Below are 24,158 nucleotides of genomic sequence, written 5' to 3'. Positions count from 1 at the left end.
ATTGATCTATGAGAGTATTGATTCAATATTTTGGAACTGATATCCTCTAAATATTTCTGAATTTGAATATCGTTAACAGTACAAAGGAATTCTTTCATTCAATTGAATAAACCGGATCATGTGCAGTACCTTATTCTTCCTAATTGACAATAAATGAATATCTCAGAAACTTTCGAGTAGAAATTAGTTCAGTCTAGTTTGTCTTCTTGAATAGACAAGTGTTTTGTTGCGTTTTGTTCCTAATTGACAATAAATGAATCTCTCAGAAACATTCAAGTAGAAATTAGTTCAGTCTTGTTTGTCTTCTTGAATTGACAAGTGTTTTTGTATATTTGTTTGTTCTTGTTTTGTTGCGAACAATGTCGCCGATTAATAATAAATCTGATATGCAGAAAAACCAATCAAGTGAGTACCCATGCCTATGTTTTCATAACGTCTAATTGAAATTATTTTTTAAATATAATTATTTCTCTTCGAATAATTTGTATTTAATATAAAATTTCGTTTTGCTCAATTTTAATAGTCAATATACCCAATTGATATTTTTGAATTCTTCACATTAAAGGCTAAATGATTAATAGATGAACGAATATTTTTTTCAGGTGTAGAAATTGAGAAGAGGAGACGCTATAAAAAGAAAATATTAAATCTGGCTGCATCAAAAATGAAGAATAGCAAAGAAATGTTGGCGAGCACCGAAATGCGCCAAAATATCCATTTCGCATTGTACAAAGAAGCTCTGGAGCAATTATATGGCAAGGAAATAGTTGAGAGGAAAAATAAAGAGTTGGATGATAAAGAGAAGAAAGAAAAAGAAGAAAACAAAGTCAAAGAAAGGAAACTCACTGAAAAAATTGCAGTCTCTAGTGCTTTGGTCAAAGCGAAGTTATATAAGCTACTTCTGAATAAAATAGTTAGTGGAAATCTGAATAAAGAATATGCTAATCGAGAAATAAAGAAGCTTTCTCTCCGGAATAAACCGATAATAAAATATAGGCACCTGAAATTCATTCCTACTGTACCAAAGAGAGCAATAGACACTGAAAGTGGTTCAGATATGAACATATGAAAATAAAATTACTTCTACTTAAAAAAATTACAATCTATTATGAAAATAAAAAAATTTCAATTCTTCAAATCGAGTACCTCTACTTTTAGAAGGAATCAATGAATGACATTGAAACATCTGGAATTTACTCTCATTATACCAACAGAAGCCTGATTCACTGAAGATTCCTAATATATGAAAAGACTAAAAAAACAATATCAGGAGGCACTCCGAAAATTTTTACTTTGATTTCTCATTTGTGAGTTTTTTTTTGATTTTTTGTTACAACAAATGAAATTCCTTGAAAAAACTAACTAATTTTGATTTCAATCATTTTGTTGATTGATGTGAATATATGTATATATTGTATAAAGATTTAGATTTAAATAAATGTATTTAAATAATCGAATTTTTTGTGACCTTATCCTATTCCCAATATGAAATTATTTTTTTGACTTTATAACTTCTCTCTTCAATTATCTCCTGAAAATATATGGAAAATATTTCAAAGGCCACTAAAATATACTAACTCCGAAAAGTACTCTTCGATGAATCATATCATAGGTATTCATCACTATGACAACATATTTCGGCTAATTTCAGTGGCTTATCAATGGGGATAAATGTCGAAAACATGTGATTTGCACCATTAAAATATATAAAATTCATATAATCTATGTATATTATAAAAGAGACTAGCTGGCAATTAAAAATACATAATACCATCTCCGTTAAGGAAAGTTCATTGTGTTTTACATAAAATATAAAACGATGTGATTAGAGAAATTCGATGGTAGAGTATTCTCCTTGATGAGAGATGCTAATTGAGGTAATTTTTAACTTTCTCTTTTTGAATTTTGAACCAATTTTTCGGGTGAAATTGCTGTATGAAAATTTCAAACATTAATCTATAATTATGACAAGAATGTTGGCAAATCTCAAAGAAAATAATCATTTCGTTAATGAAATGTAATTAAAATATACCAATTTTGCATCAAATTTCGAAAGGAAGAGGATTATTTAAAAGATTTTCGAGTAATGTATTTGTACTCTGCATCCTGTGCACCCTAATTTGTCTTATTTCCGAAAATATTATGTCGATACTCACACATACAAAGTATTGAGAAGAAGAATTTTTATTTTTCTGATAAACTGATTACATCGCTATAATACATTATAACCAGTGTGCGATGTTAAATGAATATGTTTCAAGAAATTGATCTATGAGAGTATTGATTCAATATTTTGGAACTGATATCCTCTAAATATTTCTGAATTTGAATATCGTTAACAGTACAATGGAATTCTTTCATTCAATTGAATCAACCGGATCATGTGCAGTACCTTATTCTTCCTAATTGACAATAAATGAATATCTCAGAAACTTTCGAGTAGAAATTAGTTCAGTCTAGTTTGTCTTCTTGAATAGACAAGTGTTTTGTTGCGTTTTGTTCCTAATTGACAATAAATGAATCTCTCAGAAACTTTCAAGTAGAAATTAGTTCAGTCTTGTTTGTCTTCTTGAATTGACAAGTGTTTTTGTATATTTGTTTGTTCTTGTTTTGTTGCGAACAATGTCGCCGATTAATAATAAATCTGATATGCAGAAAAACCAATCAAGTGAGTACCCATGCCTATGTTTTCATAACGTCTAATTGAAATTATTTTTTAAATATAATTATTTCTCTTCGAATAATTTGTATTTAATATAAAATTTCGTTTTGCTCAATTTTAATAGTCAATATACCCAATTGATATTTTTGAATTCTTCACATTAAAGGCTAAATGATTAATAGATGAACGAATATTTTTTTCAGGTGTAGAAATTGAGAAGAGGAGACGCTATAAAAAGAAAATATTAAATCTGGCTGCATCAAAAATGAAGAATAGCAAAGAAATGTTGGCGAGCACCGAAATGCGCCAAAATATCCATTTCGCATTGTACAAAGAAGCTCTGGAGCAATTATATGGCAAGGAAATAGTTGAGAGGAAAAATAAAGAGTTGGATGATAAAGAGAAGAAAGAAAAAGAAGAAAACAAAGTCAAAGAAAGGAAACTCACTGAAAAAATTGCAGTCTCTAGTGCTTTGGTCAAAGCGAAGTTATATAAGCTACTTCTGAATAAAATAGTTAGTGGAGATCTGAATAAAGAATATGCTAATCGAGAAATAAAGAAGCTTTCTCTCCGGAATAAACCGATAATAAAATATAGGCACCTGAAATTCATTCCTACTGTACCAAAGAGAGCAATAGACACTGAAAGTGGTTCAGATATGAACATATGAAAATAAAATTACTTCTACTTAAAAAAATTACAATCTATTATGAAAATAAAAAAATTTCAATTCTTCAAATCGAGTACCTCTACTTTTAGAAGGAATCAATGAATGACATTGAAACATCTGGAATTTACTCTCATTATACCAACAGAAGCCTGATTCACTGAAGATTCCTAATATATGAAAAGACTAAAAAAAATATCAGGAGGCACTCCGAAAATTTTTACTTTGATTTCTCATTTGTGAGTTTTTTTTTGATTTTTTGTTACAACAAATGAAATTCCTTGAAAAAACTAACTAATTTTGATTTCAATCATTTTGTTGATTGATGTGAATATATGTATATATTGTATGAAGATTTAGATTTAAATAAATGTATTTAAATAATCGAATTTTTGTGACCTTATCCTATTCCCAATATGAAATTATTTTTTTGACTTTATAACTTCTCTCTTCAATTATCTCCTGAAAATATATGAAAAATATTTCAAAGGCCACTAAAATATACTAACTCCGACAAGTACTCTTCGATGAATCATATCATAGCTATTCATCACTATGACAACATATTTCGGCTAATTTCAGTGGCTTATCAATGGGGATAAATGTCGAAAACATGTGATTTGCACCATTAAAATATATAAAATTCATATAATCTATGTATATTATAAAAGAGACTAGCTGGCAATTAAAAATACATAATACCATCTCCGTTAAGGAAAGTTCATTGTGTTTTACATAAAATATAATACGATGTGATTAGAGAAATTCGATGGTAGAGTATTCTCCTTGATGAGAGATGCTAATTGGGGTAATTTTTAACTTTCTCTTTTTGAATTTTGAACCAATTTTTCGGGTGAAATTGCTGTATGAAAATTTCAAACATTAATCTATAATTATGACAAGAATGTTGGCAAATCTCAAAGAAAATAATCATTTCGTTAATGAAATGTAATTAAAATATACCAATTTTGCATCAAATTTCGAAAGGAAGAGGATTATTTAAAAGATTTTCGAGTAATGTATTTGTACTCTGCATCCTGTGCACCCTAATTTGTCTTATTTCCGAAAATATTATGTCGATACTCACACATACAAAGTATTGAGAAGAAGAAGAATTTTTATTTTTCTGATAAACTGATTACATCGCTATAATACATTATAACCAGTGTGCGATGTTAAATGAATATGTTTCAAGAAATTGATCTATGAGAGTATTGATTCAATATTTTGGAACTGATATTCTCTAAATATTTCTGAATTTGAATATCGTTAACAGTACAATGGAATTCTTTCATTCAATTGAATCAACCGGATCATGCGCAGTACTTTATTCTTCCTAATTGACAATAAATGAATATCTCAGAAACTTTCGAGTAGAAATTAATTCAGTCTAGTTTGTCTTCTTGAATAGACAAGTGTTTTGTTGCGTTTTGTTCCTAATTGACAATAAATGAATCTCTCAGAAACTTTCAAGTAGAAATTAGTTCAGTCTTGTTTGTCTTCTTGAATTGACAAGTGTTTTTGTATATTTGTTTGTTCTTGTTTTGTTGCGAACAATGTCGCCGATTAATAATAAATCTGATATGCAGAAAAACCAATCAAGTGAGTACCCATGCCTATGTTTTCATAACGTCTAATTGAAATTATTTTTTAAATATAATTATTTCTCTTCGAATAATTTGTATTTAATATAAAATTTCGTTTTGCTCAATTTTAATAGTCAATATACCCAATTGATATTTTTGAATTCTTCACATTAAAGGCTAAATGATTAATAGATGAACGAATATTTTTTTCAGGTGTAGAAATTGAGAAGAGGAGACGCTATAAAAAGAAAATATTAAATCTGGCTGCATCAAAAATGAAGAATAGCAAAGAAATGTTGGCGAGCACCGAAATGCGCCAAAATATCCATTTCGCATTATACAAACAAGCTCTGGAGCAATTATATGGCAAGGAAATAGTTGAGAGGAAAAATAAAGAGTTGGATGATAAAGAGAAGAAAGAAAAAAAAGAAAACAAAGTCAAAGAAAGGAAACTCACTGAAAAAATTGCAGTCTCTAGTGCTTTGGTCAAAGCGAAGTTATATAAGCTACTTCTGAATAAAATAGTTAGTGGAGATCTGAATAAAGAATATGCTAATCGAGAAATAAAGAAGCTTTCTCTCCGGAATAAACCGATAATAAAATATAGGCACCTGAAATTCATTCCTACTGTACCAAAGAGAGCAATAGACACTGAAAGTGGTTCAGATATGAACATATGAAAATAAAATTACTTCTACTTAAAAAAATTACAATCTATTATGAAAATAAAAAAATTTCAATTCTTCAATTCGAGTACCTCTACTTTTAGAAGGAATCAATGAATGACATTGAAACATCTGGAATTTACTCTCATTATACCAACAGAAGCCTGATTCACTGAAGATTCCTAATATATGAAAAGACTAAAAAAACAATATCAGGAGGCACTCCGAAAATTTTTACTTTGATTTCTCATTTGTGAGTTTTTTTTTGATTTTTTGTTACAACAAATGAAATTCCTTGAAAAAACTAACTAATTTTGATTTCAATCATTTTGTTGATTGATGTGAATATATGTATATATTGTATAAAGATTTATATTTAAATAAATGTATTTAAATAATCGAATTTTATGTGACCTTATCCTATTCCCAATATGAAATTATTTTTTTGACTTTATAACTTCTCTCTTCAATTATCTCCTGAAAATATATGAAAAATATTTCAAAGGCCACTAAAATATACTAACTCCGACAAGTACTCTTCGATGAATCATATCATAGCTATTCATCACTATGACAACATATTTCGGCTAATTTCAGTGGCTTATCAATGGGGATAAATGTCGAAAACATGTGATTTGCACCATTAAAATATATAAAATTCATATAATCTATGTATATTATAAAAGAGACTAGCTGGCAATTAAAAATACATAATACCATCTCCGTTAAGGAAAGTTCATTGTGTTTTACATAAAATATAATACGATGTGATTAGAGAAATTCGATGGTAGAGTATTCTCCTTGATGAGAGATGCTAATTGGGTTAATTTTTAACTTTCTCTTTTTGAATTTTGAACCAATTTTTCGGGTGAAATTGCTGTATGAAAATTTCAAACATTAATCTATAATTATGACAAGAATGTTGGCAAATCTCAAAGAAAATAATCATTTCCTTAATGAAATGTAATTAAAATATACCAATTTTGCATCAAATTTCGAAAGGAAGAGGATTATTTAAAAGATTTTCGAGTAATGTATTTGTACTCTGCATCCTGTGCACCCTAATTTGTCTTATTTCCGAAAATATTATGTCGATACTCACACATACAAAGTATTGAGAAGAAGAAGAATTTTTATTTTTCTGATAAACTGATTACATCGCTATAATACATTATAACCAGTGTGCGATGTTAAATGAATATGTTTCAAGAAATTGATCTATGAGAGTATTGATTCAATATTTTGGAACTGATATCCTCTAAATATTTCTGAATTTGAATATCGTTAACAGTACAATGGAATTCTTTCATTCAATTGAATCAACCGGATCATGCGCAGTACTTTATTCTTCCTAATTGACAATAAATGAATATCTCAGAAACTTTCGAGTAGAAATTAGTTCAGTCTAGTTTGTCTTCTTGAAAAGACAAGTGTTTTGTTGCGTTTTGTTCCTAATTGACAATAAATGAATCTCTCAGAAACTTTCAAGTAGAAATTAGTTCAGTCTTGTTTGTCTTCTTGAATTGACAAGTGTTTTTGTATATTTGTTTGTTCTTGTTTTGTTGCGAACAATGTCGCCGATTAATAATAAATCTGATATGCAGAAAAACCAATCAAGTGAGTACCCATGCCTATGTTTTCATAACGTCGAATTGAAATTATTTTTTAAATATAATTATTTCTCTTCGAATAATTTGTATTTAATATAAAATTTCGTTTTGCTCAATTTTAATAGTCAATATACCCAATTGATATTTTTGAATTCTTCACATTAAAGGCTAAATGATTAATAGATGAACGAATATTTTTTTCAGGTGTAGAAATTGAGAAGAGGAGACGCTATAAAAAGAAAATATTTAATCTGGCTGCATCAAAAATGAAGAATAGCAAAGAAATGTTGGCGAGCACCAAAATGCGCCAAAATATCCATTTCGCATTATACAAAGAAGCTCTGGAGCAATTATATGGCAAGGAAATAGTTGAGAGGAAAAATAAAGAGTTGGATGATAAAGAGAAGAAAGAAAAAGTAGAAAACAAAGTCAAAGAAAGGAAACTCACTGAAAAAATTGCAGTATCTAGTGCTTTGGTCAAAGCGAAGTTATATAAGCTACTTCTGAATAAAATAGTTAGTGAAGATCTGAATAAAGAATATGCTAATCGAGAAATAAAGAAGCTTTCTCTCCGGAATAAACCGATAATAAAATATAGGCACCTGAAATTCATTCCTACTGTACCAAAGAGAGCAATAGACACTGAAAGTGGTTCAGATATGAACATATGAAAATAAAATTACTTCTACTTAAAAAAATTACAATCTATTATGAAAATAAAAAAATTTCAATTCTTCAATTCGAGTACCTCTACTTTTAGAAGGAATCAATGAATGACATTGAAACATCTGGAATTTACTCTCATTATACCAACAGAAGCCTGATTCACTGAAGATTCCTAATATATGAAAAGACTAAAAAAACAATATCAGGAGGCACTCCGAAAATTTTTACTTTGATTTCTCATTTGTGAGTTTTTTTTTGATTTTTTGTTACAACAAATGAAATTCCTTGAAAAAACTAACTAATTTTGATTTCAATCATTTTGTTGATTGATGTGAATATATGTATATATTGTATAAAGATTTATATTTAAATAAATGTATTTAAATAATCGAATTTTATGTGACCTTATCCTATTCCCAATATGAAATTATTTTTTTGACTTTATAACTTCTCTCTTCAATTATCTCCTGAAAATATATGAAAAATATTTCAAAGGCCACTAAAATATACTAACTCCGACAAGTACTCTTCGATGAATCATATCATAGCTATTCATCACTATGACAACATATTTCGGCTAATTTCAGTGGCTTATCAATGGGGATAAATGTCGAAAACATGTGATTTGCACCATTAAAATATATAAAATTCATATAATCTATGTATATTATAAAAGAGACTAGCTGGCAATTAAAAATACATAATACCATCTCCGTTAAGGAAAGTTCATTGTGTTTTACATAAAATATAATACGATGTGATTAGAGAAATTCGATGGTAGAGTATTCTCCTTGATGAGAGATGCTAATTGGGGTAATTTTTAACTTTCTCTTTTTGAATTTTGAACCAATTTTTCGGGTGAAATTGCTGTATGAAAATTTCAAACATTAATCTATAATTATGACAAGAATGTTGGCAAATCTCAAAGAAAATAATCATTTCCTTAATGAAATGTAATTAAAATATACCAATTTTGCATCAAATTTCGAAAGGAAGAGGATTATTTAAAAGATTTTCGAGTAATGTATTTGTACTCTGCATCCTGTGCACCCCAATTTGTCTTATTTCCGAAAATATTATGTCGATACTCACACATACAAAGTATTGAGAAGAAGAAGAATTTTTATTTTTCTGATAAACTGATTACATCGCTATAATACATTATAACCAGTGTGCGATGTTAAATGAATATGTTTCAAGAAATTGATCTATGAGAGTATTGATTCAATATTTTGGAACTGATATCCTCTAAATATTTCTGAATTTGAATATCGTTAACAGTACAATGGAATTCTTTCATTCAATTGAATCAACCGGATCATGCGCAGTACTTTATTCTTCCTAATTGACAATAAATGAATATCTCAGAAACTTTCGAGTAGAAATTAGTTCAGTCTAGTTTGTCTTCTTGAAAAGACAAGTGTTTTGTTGCGTTTTGTTCCTAATTGACAATAAATGAATCTCTCAGAAACTTTCAAGTAGAAATTAGTTCAGTCTTGTTTGTCTTCTTGAATTGACAAGTGTTTTTGTATATTTGTTTGTTCTTGTTTTGTTGCGAACAATGTCGCCGATTAATAATAAATCTGATATGCAGAAAAACCAATCAAGTGAGTACCCATGCCTATGTTTTCATAACGTCGAATTGAAATTATTTTTTAAATATAATTATTTCTCTTCGAATAATTTGTATTTAATATAAAATTTCGTTTTGCTCAATTTTAATAGTCAATATACCCAATTGATATTTTTGAATTCTTCACATTAAAGGCTAAATGATTAATAGATGAACGAATATTTTTTTCAGGTGTAGAAATTGAGAAGAGGAGACGCTATAAAAAGAAAATATTTAATCTGGCTGCATCAAAAATGAAGAATAGCAAAGAAATGTTGGCGAGCACCAAAATGCGCCAAAATATCCATTTCGCATTATACAAAGAAGCTCTGGAGCAATTATATGGCAAGGAAATAGTTGAGAGGAAAAATAAAGAGTTGGATGATAAAGAGAAGAAAGAAAAAGTAGAAAACAAAGTCAAAGAAAGGAAACTCACTGAAAAAATTGCAGTATCTAGTGCTTTGGTCAAAGCGAAGTTATATAAGCTACTTCTGAATAAAATAGTTAGTGAAGATCTGAATAAAGAATATGCTAATCGAGAAATAAAGAAGCTTTCTCTCCGGAATAAACCGATAATAAAATATAGGCACCTGAAATTCATTCCTACTGTACCAAAGAGAGCAATAGACACTGAAAGTGGTTCAGATATGAACATATGAAAATAAAATTACTTCTACTTAAAAAAATTACAATCTATTATGAAAATAAAAAAATTTCAATACTTCAAATCGAGTACCTCTACTTTTGGAAGGAATCAATGAATGACATTGAAACATCTGGAATTTACTCTCATTATACCAACAGAAGCCTGATTCACTGAAGATTCCTAATATATGAAAAGACTAAAAAAACAATATCAGGAGGCACTCCGAAAATTTTTACTTTGATTTCTCATTTGTGAGTTTTTTTTTGATTTTTTGTTACAACAAATGAAATTCCTTGAAAAAACTAACTAATTTTGATTTCAATCATTTTGTTGATTGATGTGAATATATGTATATATTGTATAAAGATTTAGATTTAAATAAATGTATTTAAATAATCGAATTTTTTGTGACCTTATCCTATTCCCAATATGAAATTATTTTTTTGACTTTATAACTTCTCTCTTCAATTATCTCCTGAAAATATATGAAAAATATTTCAAAGGCCACTAAAATATACTAACTCCGACAAGTACTCTTCGATGAATCATATCATAGCTATTCATCACTATGACAACATATTTCGGCTAATTTCAGTGGCTTATCAATGGGGATAAATGTCGAAAACATGTGATTTGCACCATTAAAATATATAAAATTCATATAATCTATGTATATTATAAAAGAGACTAGCTGGCAATTTAAAATACATAATACCATCTCCGTTAAGGAAAGTTCATTGTGTTTTACATAAAATATAATACGATGTGATTAGAGAAATTCGATGGTAGAGTATTCTCCTTGATGAGAGATGCTAATTGAGGTAATTTTTAACTTTCTCTTTTTGAATTTTGAACCAATTATTCGGGTGAAATTGCTGTATGAAAATTTCAAACATTAATCTATAATTATGACAAGAATGTTGGCAAATCTCAAAGAAAATAATCATTTCGTTAATGAAATGTAATTAAAATATACCAATTTTGCATCAAATTTCGAAAGGAAGAGGATTATTTAAAAGATTTTCGAGTAATGTATTTGTACTCTGCATCCTGTGCACCCTAATTTGTCTTATTTCCGAAAATATTATGTCGATACTCACACATACAAAGTATTGAGAAGAAGAAGAATTTTTATTTTTCTGATAAACTGATTACATCGCTATAATACATTATAACCAGTGTGCGATGTTAAATGAATATGTTTCAAGAAATTGATCTATGAAAGTATTGATTCAATATTTTGGAACTGATATCCTCTAAATATTTCTGAATTTGAATATCGTTAACAGTACAATGGAATTCTTTCATTCAATTGAATCAACCGGATCATGCGCAGTACTTTATTCTTCCTAATTGACAATAAATGAATATCTCAGAAACTTTCGAGTAGAAATTAGTTCAGTCTAGTTTGTCTTCTTGAATAGACAAGTGTTTTGTTGCGTTTTGTTCCTAATTGACAATAAATGAATCTCTCAGAAACTTTCAAGTAGAAATTAGTTCAGTCTTGTTTGTCTTCTTGAATTGACAAGTGTTTTTGTATATTTGTTTGTTCTTGTTTTGTTGCGAACAATGTCGCCGATTAATAATAAATCTGATATGCAGAAAAACCAATCAAGTGAGTACCCATGCCTATGTTTTCATAACGTCGAATTGAAATTATTTTTTAAATATAATTATTTCTCTTCGAATAATTTGTATTTAATATAAAATTTCGTTTTGCTCAATTTTAATAGTCAATATACCCAATTGATATTTTTGAATTCTTCACATTAAAGGCTAAATGATTAATAGATGAACGAATATTTTTTTCAGGTGTAGAAATTGAGAAGAGGAGACGCTATAAAAAGAAAATATTTAATCTGGCTGCATCAAAAATGAAGAATAGCAAAGAAATGTTGGCGAGCACCAAAATGCGCCAAAATATCCATTTCGCATTATACAAAGAAGCTCTGGAGCAATTATATGGCAAGGAAATAGTTGAGAGGAAAAATAAAGAGTTGGATGATAAAGAGAAGAAAGAAAAAGTAGAAAACAAAGTCAAAGAAAGGAAACTCACTGAAAAAATTGCAGTATCTAGTGCTTTGGTCAAAGCGAAGTTATATAAGCTACTTCTGAATAAAATAGTTAGTGAAGATCTGAATAAAGAATATGCTAATCGAGAAATAAAGAAGCTTTCTCTCCGGAATAAACCGATAATAAAATATAGGCACCCGAAATTCATTCCTACTGTACCAAAGAGAGCAATAGACACTGAAAGTGGTTCAGATATGAACATATGAAAATAAATTTACTTCTACTTAAAATAATTACAATCTATTATGAAAATAAAAAAATTTCAATTCTTCAATTCGAGTACCTCTACTTTTAGAAGGAATCAATGAATGACATTGAAACATCTGGAATTTACTCTCATTATACCAACAGAAGCCTGATTCACTGAAGATTCCTAATATATGAAAAGACTAAAAAAACAATATCAGGAGGCACTCCGAAAATTTTTACTTTGATTTCTCATTTGTGAGTTTTTTTTTATTTTTTGTTACAACAAATGAAATTCCTTGAAAAAACTAACTAATTTTGATTTCAATCATTTTGTTGATTGATGTGAATATATGTATATATTGTATAAAGATTTAGATTTAAATAAATGTATTTAAATAATCGAATTTTTTGTGACCTTATCCTATTCCCAATATGAAATTATTTTTTTGACTTTATAACTTCTCTCTTCAATTATCTCCTGAAAATATATGAAAAATATTTCAAAGGCCACTAAAATATACTAACTCCGACAAGTACTCTTCGATGAATCATATCATAGCTATTCATCACTATGACAACATATTTCGGCTAATTTCAGTGGCTTATCAATGGGGATAAATGTCGAAAACATGTGATTTGCACCATTAAAATATATAAAATTCATATAATCTATGTATATTATAAAAGAGACTAGCTGGCAATTTAAAATACATAATACCATCTCCGTTAAGGAAAGTTCATTGTGTTTTACATAAAATATAATACGATGTGATTAGAGAAATTCGATGGTAGAGTATTCTCCTTGATGAGAGATGCTAATTGAGGTAATTTTTAACTTTCTCTTTTTGAATTTTGAACCAATTATTCGGGTGAAATTGCTGTATGAAAATTTCAAACATTAATCTATAATTATGACAAGAATGTTGGCAAATCTCAAAGAAAATAATCATTTCGTTAATGAAATGTAATTAAAATATACCAATTTTGCATCAAATTTCGAAAGGAAGAGGATTATTTAAAAGATTTTCGAGTAATGTATTTGTACTCTGCATCCTGTGCACCCTAATTTGTCTTATTTCCGAAAATATTATGTCGATACTCACACATACAAAGTATTGAGAAGAAGAAGAATTTTTATTTTTCTGATAAACTGATTACATCGCTATAATACATTATAACCAGTGTGCGATGTTAAATGAATATGTTTCAAGAAATTGATCTATGAAAGTATTGATTCAATATTTTGGAACTGATATCCTCTAAATATTTCTGAATTTGAATATCGTTAACAGTACAATGGAATTCTTTCATTCAATTGAATCAACCGGATCATGCGCAGTACTTTATTCTTCCTAATTGACAATAAATGAATATCTCAGAAACTTTCGAGTAGAAATTAGTTCAGTCTAGTTTGTCTTCTTGAATAGACAAGTGTTTTGTTGCGTTTTGTTCCTAATTGACAATAAATGAATCTCTCAGAAACTTTCAAGTAGAAATTAGTTCAGTCTTGTTTGTCTTCTTGAATTGACAAGTGTTTTTGTATATTTGTTTGTTCTTGTTTTGTTGCGAACAATGTCGCCGATTAATAATAAATCTGATATGCAGAAAAACCAATCAAGTGAGTACCCATGCCTATGTTTTCATAACGTCTAATTGAAATTATTTTTTAAATATAATTATTTCTCTTCGAATAATTTGTATTTAATATAAAATTTCGTTTTGCTCAATTTTAATAGTCAATATACCCAATTGATATTTTTGAATTCTTCACATTAAAGGCTAAATGATTAATAGATGAACGAATATTTTTTTCAGGTGTAGAAATTGAGAAGAGGAGACGCTATAAAAAGAAAATATTTAATCTGGCTGCATCAAAAATGAAGAATAGCAAAGAAATGTTGGCGAGCACCAAAATGCGCCAAAATATCCATTTCGCATTATACAAAGAAGCTCTGGAGCAATTATATGGCAAGGAAATAGTTGAGAGGAAAAATAAAGAGTTGGATGATAAAGAGAAGAAAGAAAAAGAAGAAAACAAAGTCAAAGAAAGGAAACTCACTGAAAAAATTGCAGTATCTAGTGCTTTGGTCAAAGCGAAGTTATATAAGCTACTTCTGAATAAAATAGTTAGTGAAGATCTGAATAAAGAATATGCTAATCGAGAAATAAAGAAGCTTTCTCTCCGGAATAAACCGATAATAAAATATAGGCACCTGAAATTCATTCCTACTGTACCAAAGAGAGCAATAGACACTGAAAGTGGTTCAGATATGAACATATGAAAATAAAATTACTTCTACTTAAAGAAATTACAATCTATTATGAAAATAAAAAAATTTCAATACTTCAAATCGAGTACCTCTACTTTTAGAAGGAATCAATGAATGACATTGAAACATCTGGAATTTACTCTCATTATACCAACAGAAGCCTGATTCACTGAAGATTCCTAATATATGAAAAGACTAAAAAAACAATATCAGGAGGCACTCCGAAAATTTTTACTTTGATTTCTCATTTGTGAGTTTTTTTTTGATTTTTTGTTACAACAAATGAAATTCCTTGAAAAAACTAACTAATTTTGATTTCAATCATTTTGTTGATTGATGTGAATATATGTATATATTGTATAAAGATTTAGATTTAAATAAATGTATTTAAATAATCGAATTTTTTGTGACCTTATCCTATTCCCAATATGAAATTATTTTTTTGACTTTATAACTTCTCTCTTCAATTATCTCCTGAAAATATATGAAAAATATTTCAAAGGCCACTAAAATATACTAACTCCGACAAGTACTCTTCGATGAATCATATCATAGCTATTCATCACTATGACAACATATTTCGGCTAATTTCAGTGGCTTATCAATGGGGATAAATGTCGAAAACATGTGATTTGCACCATTAAAATATATAAAATTCATATAATCTATGTATATTATAAAAGAGACTAGCTGGCAATTAAAAATACATAATACCATCTCCGTTAAGGAAAGTTCATTGTGTTTTACATAAAATATAATACGATGTGATTAGAGAAATTCGATGGTAGAGTATTCTCCTTGATGAGAGATGCTAATTGAGGTAATTTTTAACTTTCTCTTTTTGAATTTTGAACCAATCTTTCGGGTGAAATTGCTGTATGGAAATTTCAAACATTAATCTATAATTATGACAAGAATGTTGGCAAATCTCAACGAAAATAATCATTTCCTTAATGAAATGTAATTAAAATATACGAATTTTGCATCAAATTTCGACAGGAAGAGGATTATTCAAAAGATTTTCGAGTTATGTATTTGTACTTTGCATCCTGTGCACCCTAATTTGTCTTATTTACGAAAATATTATGTCGATACTCAAACATACAAAGTATTGAGAAGAAGAAGAATTTTTATTTTTCTGATAAACTGATTACATCGCTATAATACATTATAACCAGTGTGCGATGTTAAATGAATATGTTTCAAGAAATTGATCTATGAGAGTATTGATTCAATATTTTGGAACTGATATCCTCTAAATATTTCTGAATTTGAATATCGTTAACAGTACAATGGAATTCTTTCATTCAATTGAATCAACCGAATCATGCGCAGTACCTTATTCTTCCTAATTGACAATAAATGAATATCTCAGAAACTTTCGAGTAGAAATTAGTTCAGTCTAGTTTGTCTTCTTGAATAGACAAGTGTTTTGTTGCGTTTTGTTCCTAATTGACAATAAATGAATCTCTCAGAAACTTTCAAGTAGAAATTAGTTCAGTCTTGTTTGTCTTCTTGAATTGACAAGTGTTTTTGTATATTTGTTTGTTCTTGTTTTGTTGCGAACAATGTCGCCGATTAATAATAAATCTGATATGCAGAAAAACCAATCAAGTGAGTACCCATGCCTATGTTTTCATAACGTCTAATTGAAATTATTTTTTAAATATAATTATTTCTCTTCGAATAATTTGTATTTAATATAAAATTTCGTTTTGCTCAATTTTAATAGTCAATATACCCAATTGATATTTTTGAATTCTTCACATTAAAGGCTAAATGATTAATAGATGAACGAATATTTTTTTCAGGTGTAGAAATTGAGAAGAGGAGACGCTATAAAAAGAAAATATTAAATCTGGCTGCATCAAAAATGAAGAATAGCAAAGAAATGTTGGCGAGCACCGAAATGCGCCAAAATATCCATTTCGCATTATACAAAGAAGCTCTGGAGCAATTATATGGCAAGGAAATAGTTGAGAGGACAAATAAAGAGTTGGATGATAAAGAGAAGAAAGAAAAAGAAGAAAACAAAGTCAAAGAAAGGAAACTCACTGAAAAAATTGCAGTCTCTAGTGCTTTGGTCAAAGCGAAGTTATATAAGCTACTTCTGAATAAAATAGTTAGTGGAGATCTGAATAAAGAATATGCTAATCGAGAAATAAAGAAGCTTTCTCTCCGGAATAAACCGATAATAAAATATAGGCACCTGAAATTCATTCCTACTGTACCAAAGAGAGCAATAGACACTGAAAGTGGTTCAGATATGAACATATGAAAATAAAATTACTTCTACTTAAAAAAATTACAATCTATTATGAAAATAAAACAATTTCAATTCTTCAAATCGAGTACCTCTACTTTTAGAAGGAATCAATGAATGACATTGAAACATCTGGAATTTACTCTCATTATACCAACAGAAGCCTGATTCACTGAAGATTCCTAATATATGAAAAGACTAAAAAAACAATGTCAGGAGGCACTCCGAAAATTTTTACTTTGATTTCTCATTTGTGAGTTTTTTTTTGATTTTTTGTTACAACAAAAGAAATTCCTTGAAAAAACTAACTAATTTTGATTTCAATCATTTTGTTGATTGATGTGAATATATGTATATATTGTATAAAGATTTAGATTTAAATAAATGTATTCAAATAATCGAATTTTTTGTGACCTTATCCTATTCCCAATATGAAATTATTTTTTTGACTTTATAACTTCTCTCTTCAATTATCTCCTGAAAATATATGAAAAATATTTCAAAGGCCACTAAAATATACTAACTCCGACAAGTACTCTTCGATGAATCATATCATAGGTATTCATCACTATGATAACATATTTCGGCTAATTTCAGTGGCTTATCAATGTGGATAAATGTCGAAAACATGTGATTTGCACCATTAAAATATATAAAATTCATATAATCTATGTATATTATAAAAGAGACTAGCTGGCAATTAAAAATATATAATACCATCTCCGTTAAGGAAAGTTCATTGTGTTTTACATTAAATATAATACGATGTGATTAGAGAAATTCGATGGTAGAGTATTCTCCTTGATGAGAGATGCTAATTGAGGTAATTTTTAACTTTCTCTTTTTGAATTTTGAACCAATTTTTCGGGTGAAATTGCTGTATGAAAATTTCAAACATTAATCTATAATTATGACAAGAATGTTGGCAAATCTCAAAGAAAATAATCATTTCGTTAATGAAATGTAATTAAAATATACCAATTTTGCATCAAATTTCGAAAGGAAGAGGATTATTTAAAAGATTTTCGAGTAATGTATTTGTACTCTGCATCCTGTGCACCCTAATTTGTCTTATTTCCGAAAATATTATGTCGATACTCACACATACAAAGTATTGAGAAGAAGAAGAATTTTTATTTTTCTGATAAACTGATTACATCGCTATAATACATTATAACCAGTGTGCGATGTTAAATGAATATGTTTCAAGAAATTGATTTGGAACTGATATCCTCTAAATATTTCTGAATTTGAATATCGTTAACAGTACAATGGAATTCTTTCATTCAATTGAATCAACCGGATCATGCGCAGTACCTTATTCTTCCTAATTGACAATAAATGAATATCTCAGAAACTTTCGAGTAGAAATTAGTTCAGTCTAGTTTGTCTTCTTGAATAGACAAGTGTTTTGTTGCGTTTTGTTCCTAATTGACAATAAATGAATCTCTCAGAAACTTTCAAGTAGAAATTAGTTCAGTCTTGTTTGTCTTCTTGAATTGACAAGTGTTTTTGTATATTTGTTTGTTCTTGTTTTGTTGCGAACAATGTCGCCGATTAATAATAAATCTGATATGCAGAAAAACCAATCAAGTGAGTACCCATGCCTATGTTTTCATAACGTCTAATTGAAATTATTTTTTAAATATAATTATTTCTCTTCGAATAATTTGTATTTAATATAAAATTTCGTTTTGCTCAATTTTAATAGTCAATATACCCAATTGATATTTTTGAATTCTTCACATTAAAGGCTAAATGATTGATAGATGAACGAATATTTTTTTCAGGTGTAGAAATTGAGAAGAGGAGACGCTATAAAAAGAAAATATTTAATCTGGCTGCATCAAAAATGAAGAATCGCAAAGAAATGTTGGCGAGCACCAAAATGCGCCAAAATATCCATTTCGCATTATACAAAGAAGCTCTGGAGCAATTATATGGCAAGGAAATAGTTGAGAGGAAAAATAAAGAGTTGGATGATAAAGAGAAGAAAGAAAAAGAAGAAAACAAAGTCAAAGAAAGGAAACTCACTGAAAAAATTGCAGTTTCTAGTGCTTTGGTCAAAGCGAAGTTATATAAGCTACTTCTGAATAAAATAGTTAGTGAAGATCTGAATAAAGAATATGCTAATCGAGAAATAAAGAAGCTTTCTCTCCGGAATAAACCGATAATAAAATATAGGCACCTGAAATTCATTCCTACTGTACCAAAGAGAGCAATAGACACTGAAAGTGGTTCAGATATGAACATATGAAAATAAAATTACTTCTACTTAAAAAAATTACAATCTATTATGAAAATAAAAAAATTTCAATTCTTCAAATCGAGTACCTCTACTTTTAGAAGGAATAAATGAATGACATTGAAACATCTGGAATTTACTCTCATTATACCAACAGAAGCCTGATTCACTGAAGATTCCTAATATATGAAAAGACTAAAAACACAATATCAGGAGGCACTCCGAAAATTTTTACTTTGATTTCTCATTTGTGAGTTTTTTTTTGATTTTTTGTTACAACAAATGAAATTCCTTGAAAAAACTAACTAATTTTGATTTCAATCATTTTGTTGATTGATGTGAATATATGTATATATTGTATAAAGATTTAGATTTAAATAAATGTATTTAAATAATCGAATTTTTTGTGACCTTATCCTATTCCCAATATGAAATTATTTTTTTGACTTTATAACTTCTCTCTTCAATTATCTCCTGAAAATATATGAAAAATATTTCAAAGGCCACTAAAATATACTAACTACGACAAGTACTCTTCGATGAATCATATCATAGCTATTCATCACTATGACAACATATTTCGGATAATTTCAGTGGCTTATCAATGGGGATAAATGTCGAAAACATGTGATTTGCTCCATTAAAATATATAAAATTCATATAATCTATGTATATTATAAAAGAGACTAGCTGGCAATTAAAAATACATAATACCATCTCCGTTAAGGAAAGTTCATTGTGTTTTACATAAAATATAATACGATGTGATTAGAGAAATTCGATGGTAGAGTATTCTCCTTGATGAGAGATGCTAATTGAGGTAATTTTTAACTTTCTCTTTTTGAATTTTGAACCAATCTTTCGGGTGAAATTGCTGTATGGAAATTTCAAACATTAATCTATAATTATGACAAGAATGTTGGCAAATCTCAAAGAAAATAATCATTTCCTTAATGAAATGTAATTAAAATATACGAATTTTGCATCAAATTTCGAAAGGAAGAGGATTATTCAAAAGATTTTCGAGTTATGTATTTGTACTTTGCATCCTGTGCACCCTAATTTGTCTTATTTACGAAAATATTATGTCGATACTCAAACATACAAAGTATTGAGAAGAAGAAGAATTTTTATTTTTCTGATAAACTGATTACATCGCTATAATACATTATAACCAGTGTGCGATGTTAAATGAATATGTTTCAAGAAATTGATCTATGAGAGTATTGATTCAATATTTTGGAACTGATATCCTCTAAATATTTCTGAATTTGAATATCGTTAACAGTACAATGGAATTCTTTCATTCAATTGAATCAACCGGATCATGCGCAGTACCTTATTCTTCCTAATTGACAATAAATGAATATCTCAGAAACTTTCGAGTAGAAATTAGTTCAGTCTAGTTTGTCTTCTTGAATAGACAAGTGTTTTATTGCGTTTTGTTCCTAATTGACAATAAATGAATCTCTCAGAAACTTTCAAGTAGAAATTAGTTCAGTCTTGTTTGTCTTCTTGAATTGACAAGTGTTTTTGTATATTTGTTTGTTCTTGTTTTGTTGCGAACAATGTCGCCGATTAATAATAAATCTGATATGCAGAAAAACCAATCAAGTGAGTACCCATGCCTATGTTTTCATAACGTCTAATTGAAATTATTTTTTAAATATAATTATTTCTCTTCGAATAATTTGTATTTAATATAAAATTTCGTTTTGCTCAATTTTAATAGTCAATATACCCAATTGATATTTTTGAATTCTTCACATTAAAGGCTAAATGATTAATAGATGAACGAATATTTTTTTCAGGTGTAGAAATTGAGAAGAGGAGACGCTATAAAAAGAAAATATTTAATCTGGCTGCATCAAAAATGAAGAATAGCAAAGAAATGTTGGCGAGCACCAAAATGCGCCAAAATATCCATTTCGCATTATACAAAGAAGCTCTGGAGCAATTATATGGCAAGGAAATAGTTGAGAGGAAAAATAAAGAGTTGGATGATAAAGAGAAGAAAGAAAAAGAAGAAAACAAAGTCAAAGAAAGGAAATCCACTGAAAAAATTGCAGTATCTAGTGCTTTGGTCAAAGCGAAGTTATATAAGCTACTTCTGAATAAAATAGTTAGTGAAGATCTGAATAAAGAATATGCTAATCGAGAAATAAAGAAGCTTTCTCTCCGGAATAAACCGATAATAAAATATAGGCACCTGAAATTCATTCCTACTGTACCAAAGAGAGCAATAGACACTGAAAGTGGTTCAGATATGAACATATGAAAATAAAATTACTTCTACTTAAAAAAATTACAATCTATTATGAAAATAAAAAAATTTCAATACTTCAAATCGAGTACCTCTACTTTTAAAAGGAATCAATGAATGACATTGAAACATCTGGAATTTACTCTCATTATACCAACAGAAGCCTGATTCACTGAAGATTCCTAATATATGAAAAGACTAAAAAAACAATATCAGGAGGCACTCCGAAAATTTTTACTTTGATTTCTCATTTGTGAGTTTTTTTTTGATTTTTTGTTACAACAAATGAAATTCCTTGAAAAAACTAACTAATTTTTTTTTTTTTTTTTTTTTTTTATTTCGAATTAACGTGTCTCGACATCGAGGTCATTGACACGAGGTACAGTACACATTAACTTATTCTAAATATAAATCTAGGTATTCGAAGCTTAAAGAACTAAAATTTGAGAATATATCATACAAGTTCATATATTATTGTAAAGTTGACATTCTTTGAGGAATTTAAGAGCTAATTCAATTTGTTTTTGAGAATTGAGGATATTTCCAAGATTCTCTCTCAGCCCAAGTCGACGTCGGTCATTTCCGTAATATGGGCAGATGGATAGTAGGTGTTCAACAGTTAGACGAGTATTGTGACAGTGTTCGCATTTGGGTTGATTTTCTGAAGACATCAGATAGCTGTGTGTTAGCTTGGTGTGACCTATTCGAAGTCTTCTTACTACGGTTTTGTCTTTTCTGCCCAAACTAATTTGTGGTGAATTATGTATTTTGGGTTGTATCATATGCAGTCCAGTGCTAGTTCCTTCCCATTGGACTTGCCATTCCTGTAAGGATCTCAGCTTTATGGCATTTTTGAGGTCTGTATGAAGTTGGATTTGGGTCACAGGAAGTTCGGAAGTTCGTGCTTGATTTGCGGCCTGATCTGCAGCTTCGTTTCCTGTTATACCAATATGTGATGGGATCCAGATTATAGTGGTGGAAATATTCTCCTTCGCTTTAAGGGTATGGCATCGTTCTAGAATTTGCTGTACCAGAGGGTTCTTCGAGTAAATGTTGTCTATGGATTCAATTGAAGATAAAGAGTCTGTGAGTATTGCGAGCTTTTGACCTGGGATAAAAGAACTGCAAAGAGATTTATAAATTGCAAAGAGTTCACCAGTGTGGATGCTGCAGATGGATGGGAGTTTGTAGGACACTGGGGCATTCGATTTATTGATGATCGAGCATGCTATTCCCTGCTCATCTTTGGAGGCGTCGGTGTATAGTTCTTCGTCAAACTTTTCATGCCCAAGTAGTTCAAATAAGTGTTGCTTAAGAATTGTTCCCAAAGTTTCAAGTTTGATGTGTCTATGCAGAGAGGTATTTAGCCTTGGGTGGTGTCTAGACCATGGGGTGTGTTTCGGGAACGTAATGGGGGATGTCAAGGTAACATCTATAGGCCTCAAGTTTTGCTTTGCGATTTGTGGAATTGAGAGCAAGGTCATGGGTTTCATAGTATGCGGCTCTTGTGAAGTTTCAAGCAGGTGTCGCACTGGATGATTCGGAAGAGCAGACACTTTCGATATGTAAGTAAGGAGAGTTTGCTGTCGACGAAAGTTGAGCGGAAGTTCTTGTGCTTCAACGTGTAAACTTATTGATGGGCTGGATCTGAATGCTCCAAGGGAGAGACGCAGAGCAGTGTTGGGTATGCTGTTGAGCAATTTTAAATTTGATTTGCTAGATGTGGAATAAAGCATACTGCCGTAGTCAAGTCTTGAACGAATGAGTGATCTGTAGATTTTGAGTAGTATTTCTTCGTCACAGCCCCAGTGATGGTGAGACAATGTTCGTAGAATGTTCATGGTATTCATACAGGAGCCTTTGATTTTCTTGATATGAAGTGACCACGTTAGTTTCTGGTCAAATGTCATTCCGAGATAGTCTAGGTGATCAACGAGTTCTATGGGTGCATCGTATATCGTTAATTGTGGTAGGACTGTAGGTTGTCTTCTAGTAAACTTGATTAGTTTAGATTTAGAAGGAGAGAAATTGAATCCTATTGTCTTAGCCCATGTGGTGATGCTATTCAGAGCCCGTTGCAAAAGTTTACATGTACTTTTGGTACTTTTGCCCGAGCAGAAGAGAAGCAGGTCATCGGCGTATAAAATGAATTTGATTGGGGCCTCAATAACGGTACATATATCATTGATGGCTAGTATAAATAGCGTTGTGCTCAACACTGAGCCTTGGGGAATGCCGTTATGGGTGACAAAAGAGTCGGAGGACTTGCCATTTACTAACACCTTGAAACTTCTATCGGTCAGAAAGTTCTCCAGAAAACAGTAAACATTTCCGTCAAGTTTGATATCATGTAGTTTGTTCAAAATCGCTTCTCGACTTGTAGTGTCAAAGGCACTATCGATGTCTATTAATGCAGCTATAAGGTCTTGTTGGTTTGCAAATGCGTGAGCTATTTCTGTTTGAAGTATGACGAGGTTATCTGTTGTGCTGCGGTTTTGTCTGAAGCCTGATTGGGCGGGATGTAAGAGATTGCATTTTTCCAGATACCAAATCAGTCTCCTATTGACCATCTTCTCAAGAACTTTGCACAGTGTACAGGTCAATGAAATTGGTCGGAATACATTAGGAGTGGGTTTTGATTTGCCTGGTTTTTTAATTGGTATGATGTGTGATTGTTGCCACTGTTTGGGGAATTGATGACTTGTCCAGATATTATTGTACAATTTCAGTAGTTTTGGCAG

The 24,158-nt window shown here is 29.6% G+C and overlaps 4 protein-coding genes across 4 annotated transcripts; all 4 read left to right on the top strand.

The window, feature by feature from the left end:
* Window positions 1-275: 275 nt before the first annotated feature.
* LOC123678719 (DNA ligase 1-like) lies at window positions 276-1,069 on the top strand. Its single transcript, XM_045615872.1, has 2 exons — window positions 276-405; window positions 603-1,069. The coding sequence occupies exons 1-2, from the start codon at window positions 360-362 to the stop codon at window positions 1,067-1,069; spliced, it is 513 nt and encodes a 170-aa protein (XP_045471828.1). The 5' UTR covers window positions 276-359.
* A 1,428-nt stretch (window positions 1,070-2,497) lies between these two features.
* Window positions 2,498-3,489, top strand: LOC123678446 (DNA ligase 1-like). Its single transcript, XM_045615476.1, has 2 exons — window positions 2,498-2,668; window positions 2,866-3,489. Exons 1-2 carry the CDS (start codon window positions 2,623-2,625, stop codon window positions 3,330-3,332), a joined length of 513 nt encoding a protein of 170 aa, XP_045471432.1. The 5' UTR covers window positions 2,498-2,622; the 3' UTR covers window positions 3,333-3,489.
* Window positions 3,490-13,823: 10,334 nt separating this feature from the next.
* On the top strand, window positions 13,824-14,661 carry LOC123678828 (DNA ligase 1-like). Its single transcript, XM_045616065.1, has 2 exons — window positions 13,824-13,994; window positions 14,192-14,661. The coding sequence occupies exons 1-2, from the start codon at window positions 13,949-13,951 to the stop codon at window positions 14,656-14,658; spliced, it is 513 nt and encodes a 170-aa protein (XP_045472021.1). The 5' UTR covers window positions 13,824-13,948; the 3' UTR covers window positions 14,659-14,661.
* Window positions 14,662-16,089: 1,428 nt separating this feature from the next.
* Window positions 16,090-17,229, top strand: LOC123678455 (DNA ligase 1-like). Its single transcript, XM_045615489.1, has 2 exons — window positions 16,090-16,260; window positions 16,458-17,229. The coding sequence occupies exons 1-2, from the start codon at window positions 16,215-16,217 to the stop codon at window positions 16,922-16,924; spliced, it is 513 nt and encodes a 170-aa protein (XP_045471445.1). The 5' UTR covers window positions 16,090-16,214; the 3' UTR covers window positions 16,925-17,229.
* Window positions 17,230-24,158: the final 6,929 nt, after the last annotated feature.

Source organism: Harmonia axyridis, chromosome 4, assembly GCF_914767665.1.
Source record: "Harmonia axyridis chromosome 4, icHarAxyr1.1, whole genome shotgun sequence".
Classification (NCBI taxonomy): Eukaryota; Metazoa; Arthropoda; class Insecta; order Coleoptera; family Coccinellidae; genus Harmonia; species Harmonia axyridis.
Note: the sequence above shows the minus strand (reverse complement) of the source record. Positions and strands in the feature narration are given on the sequence as shown.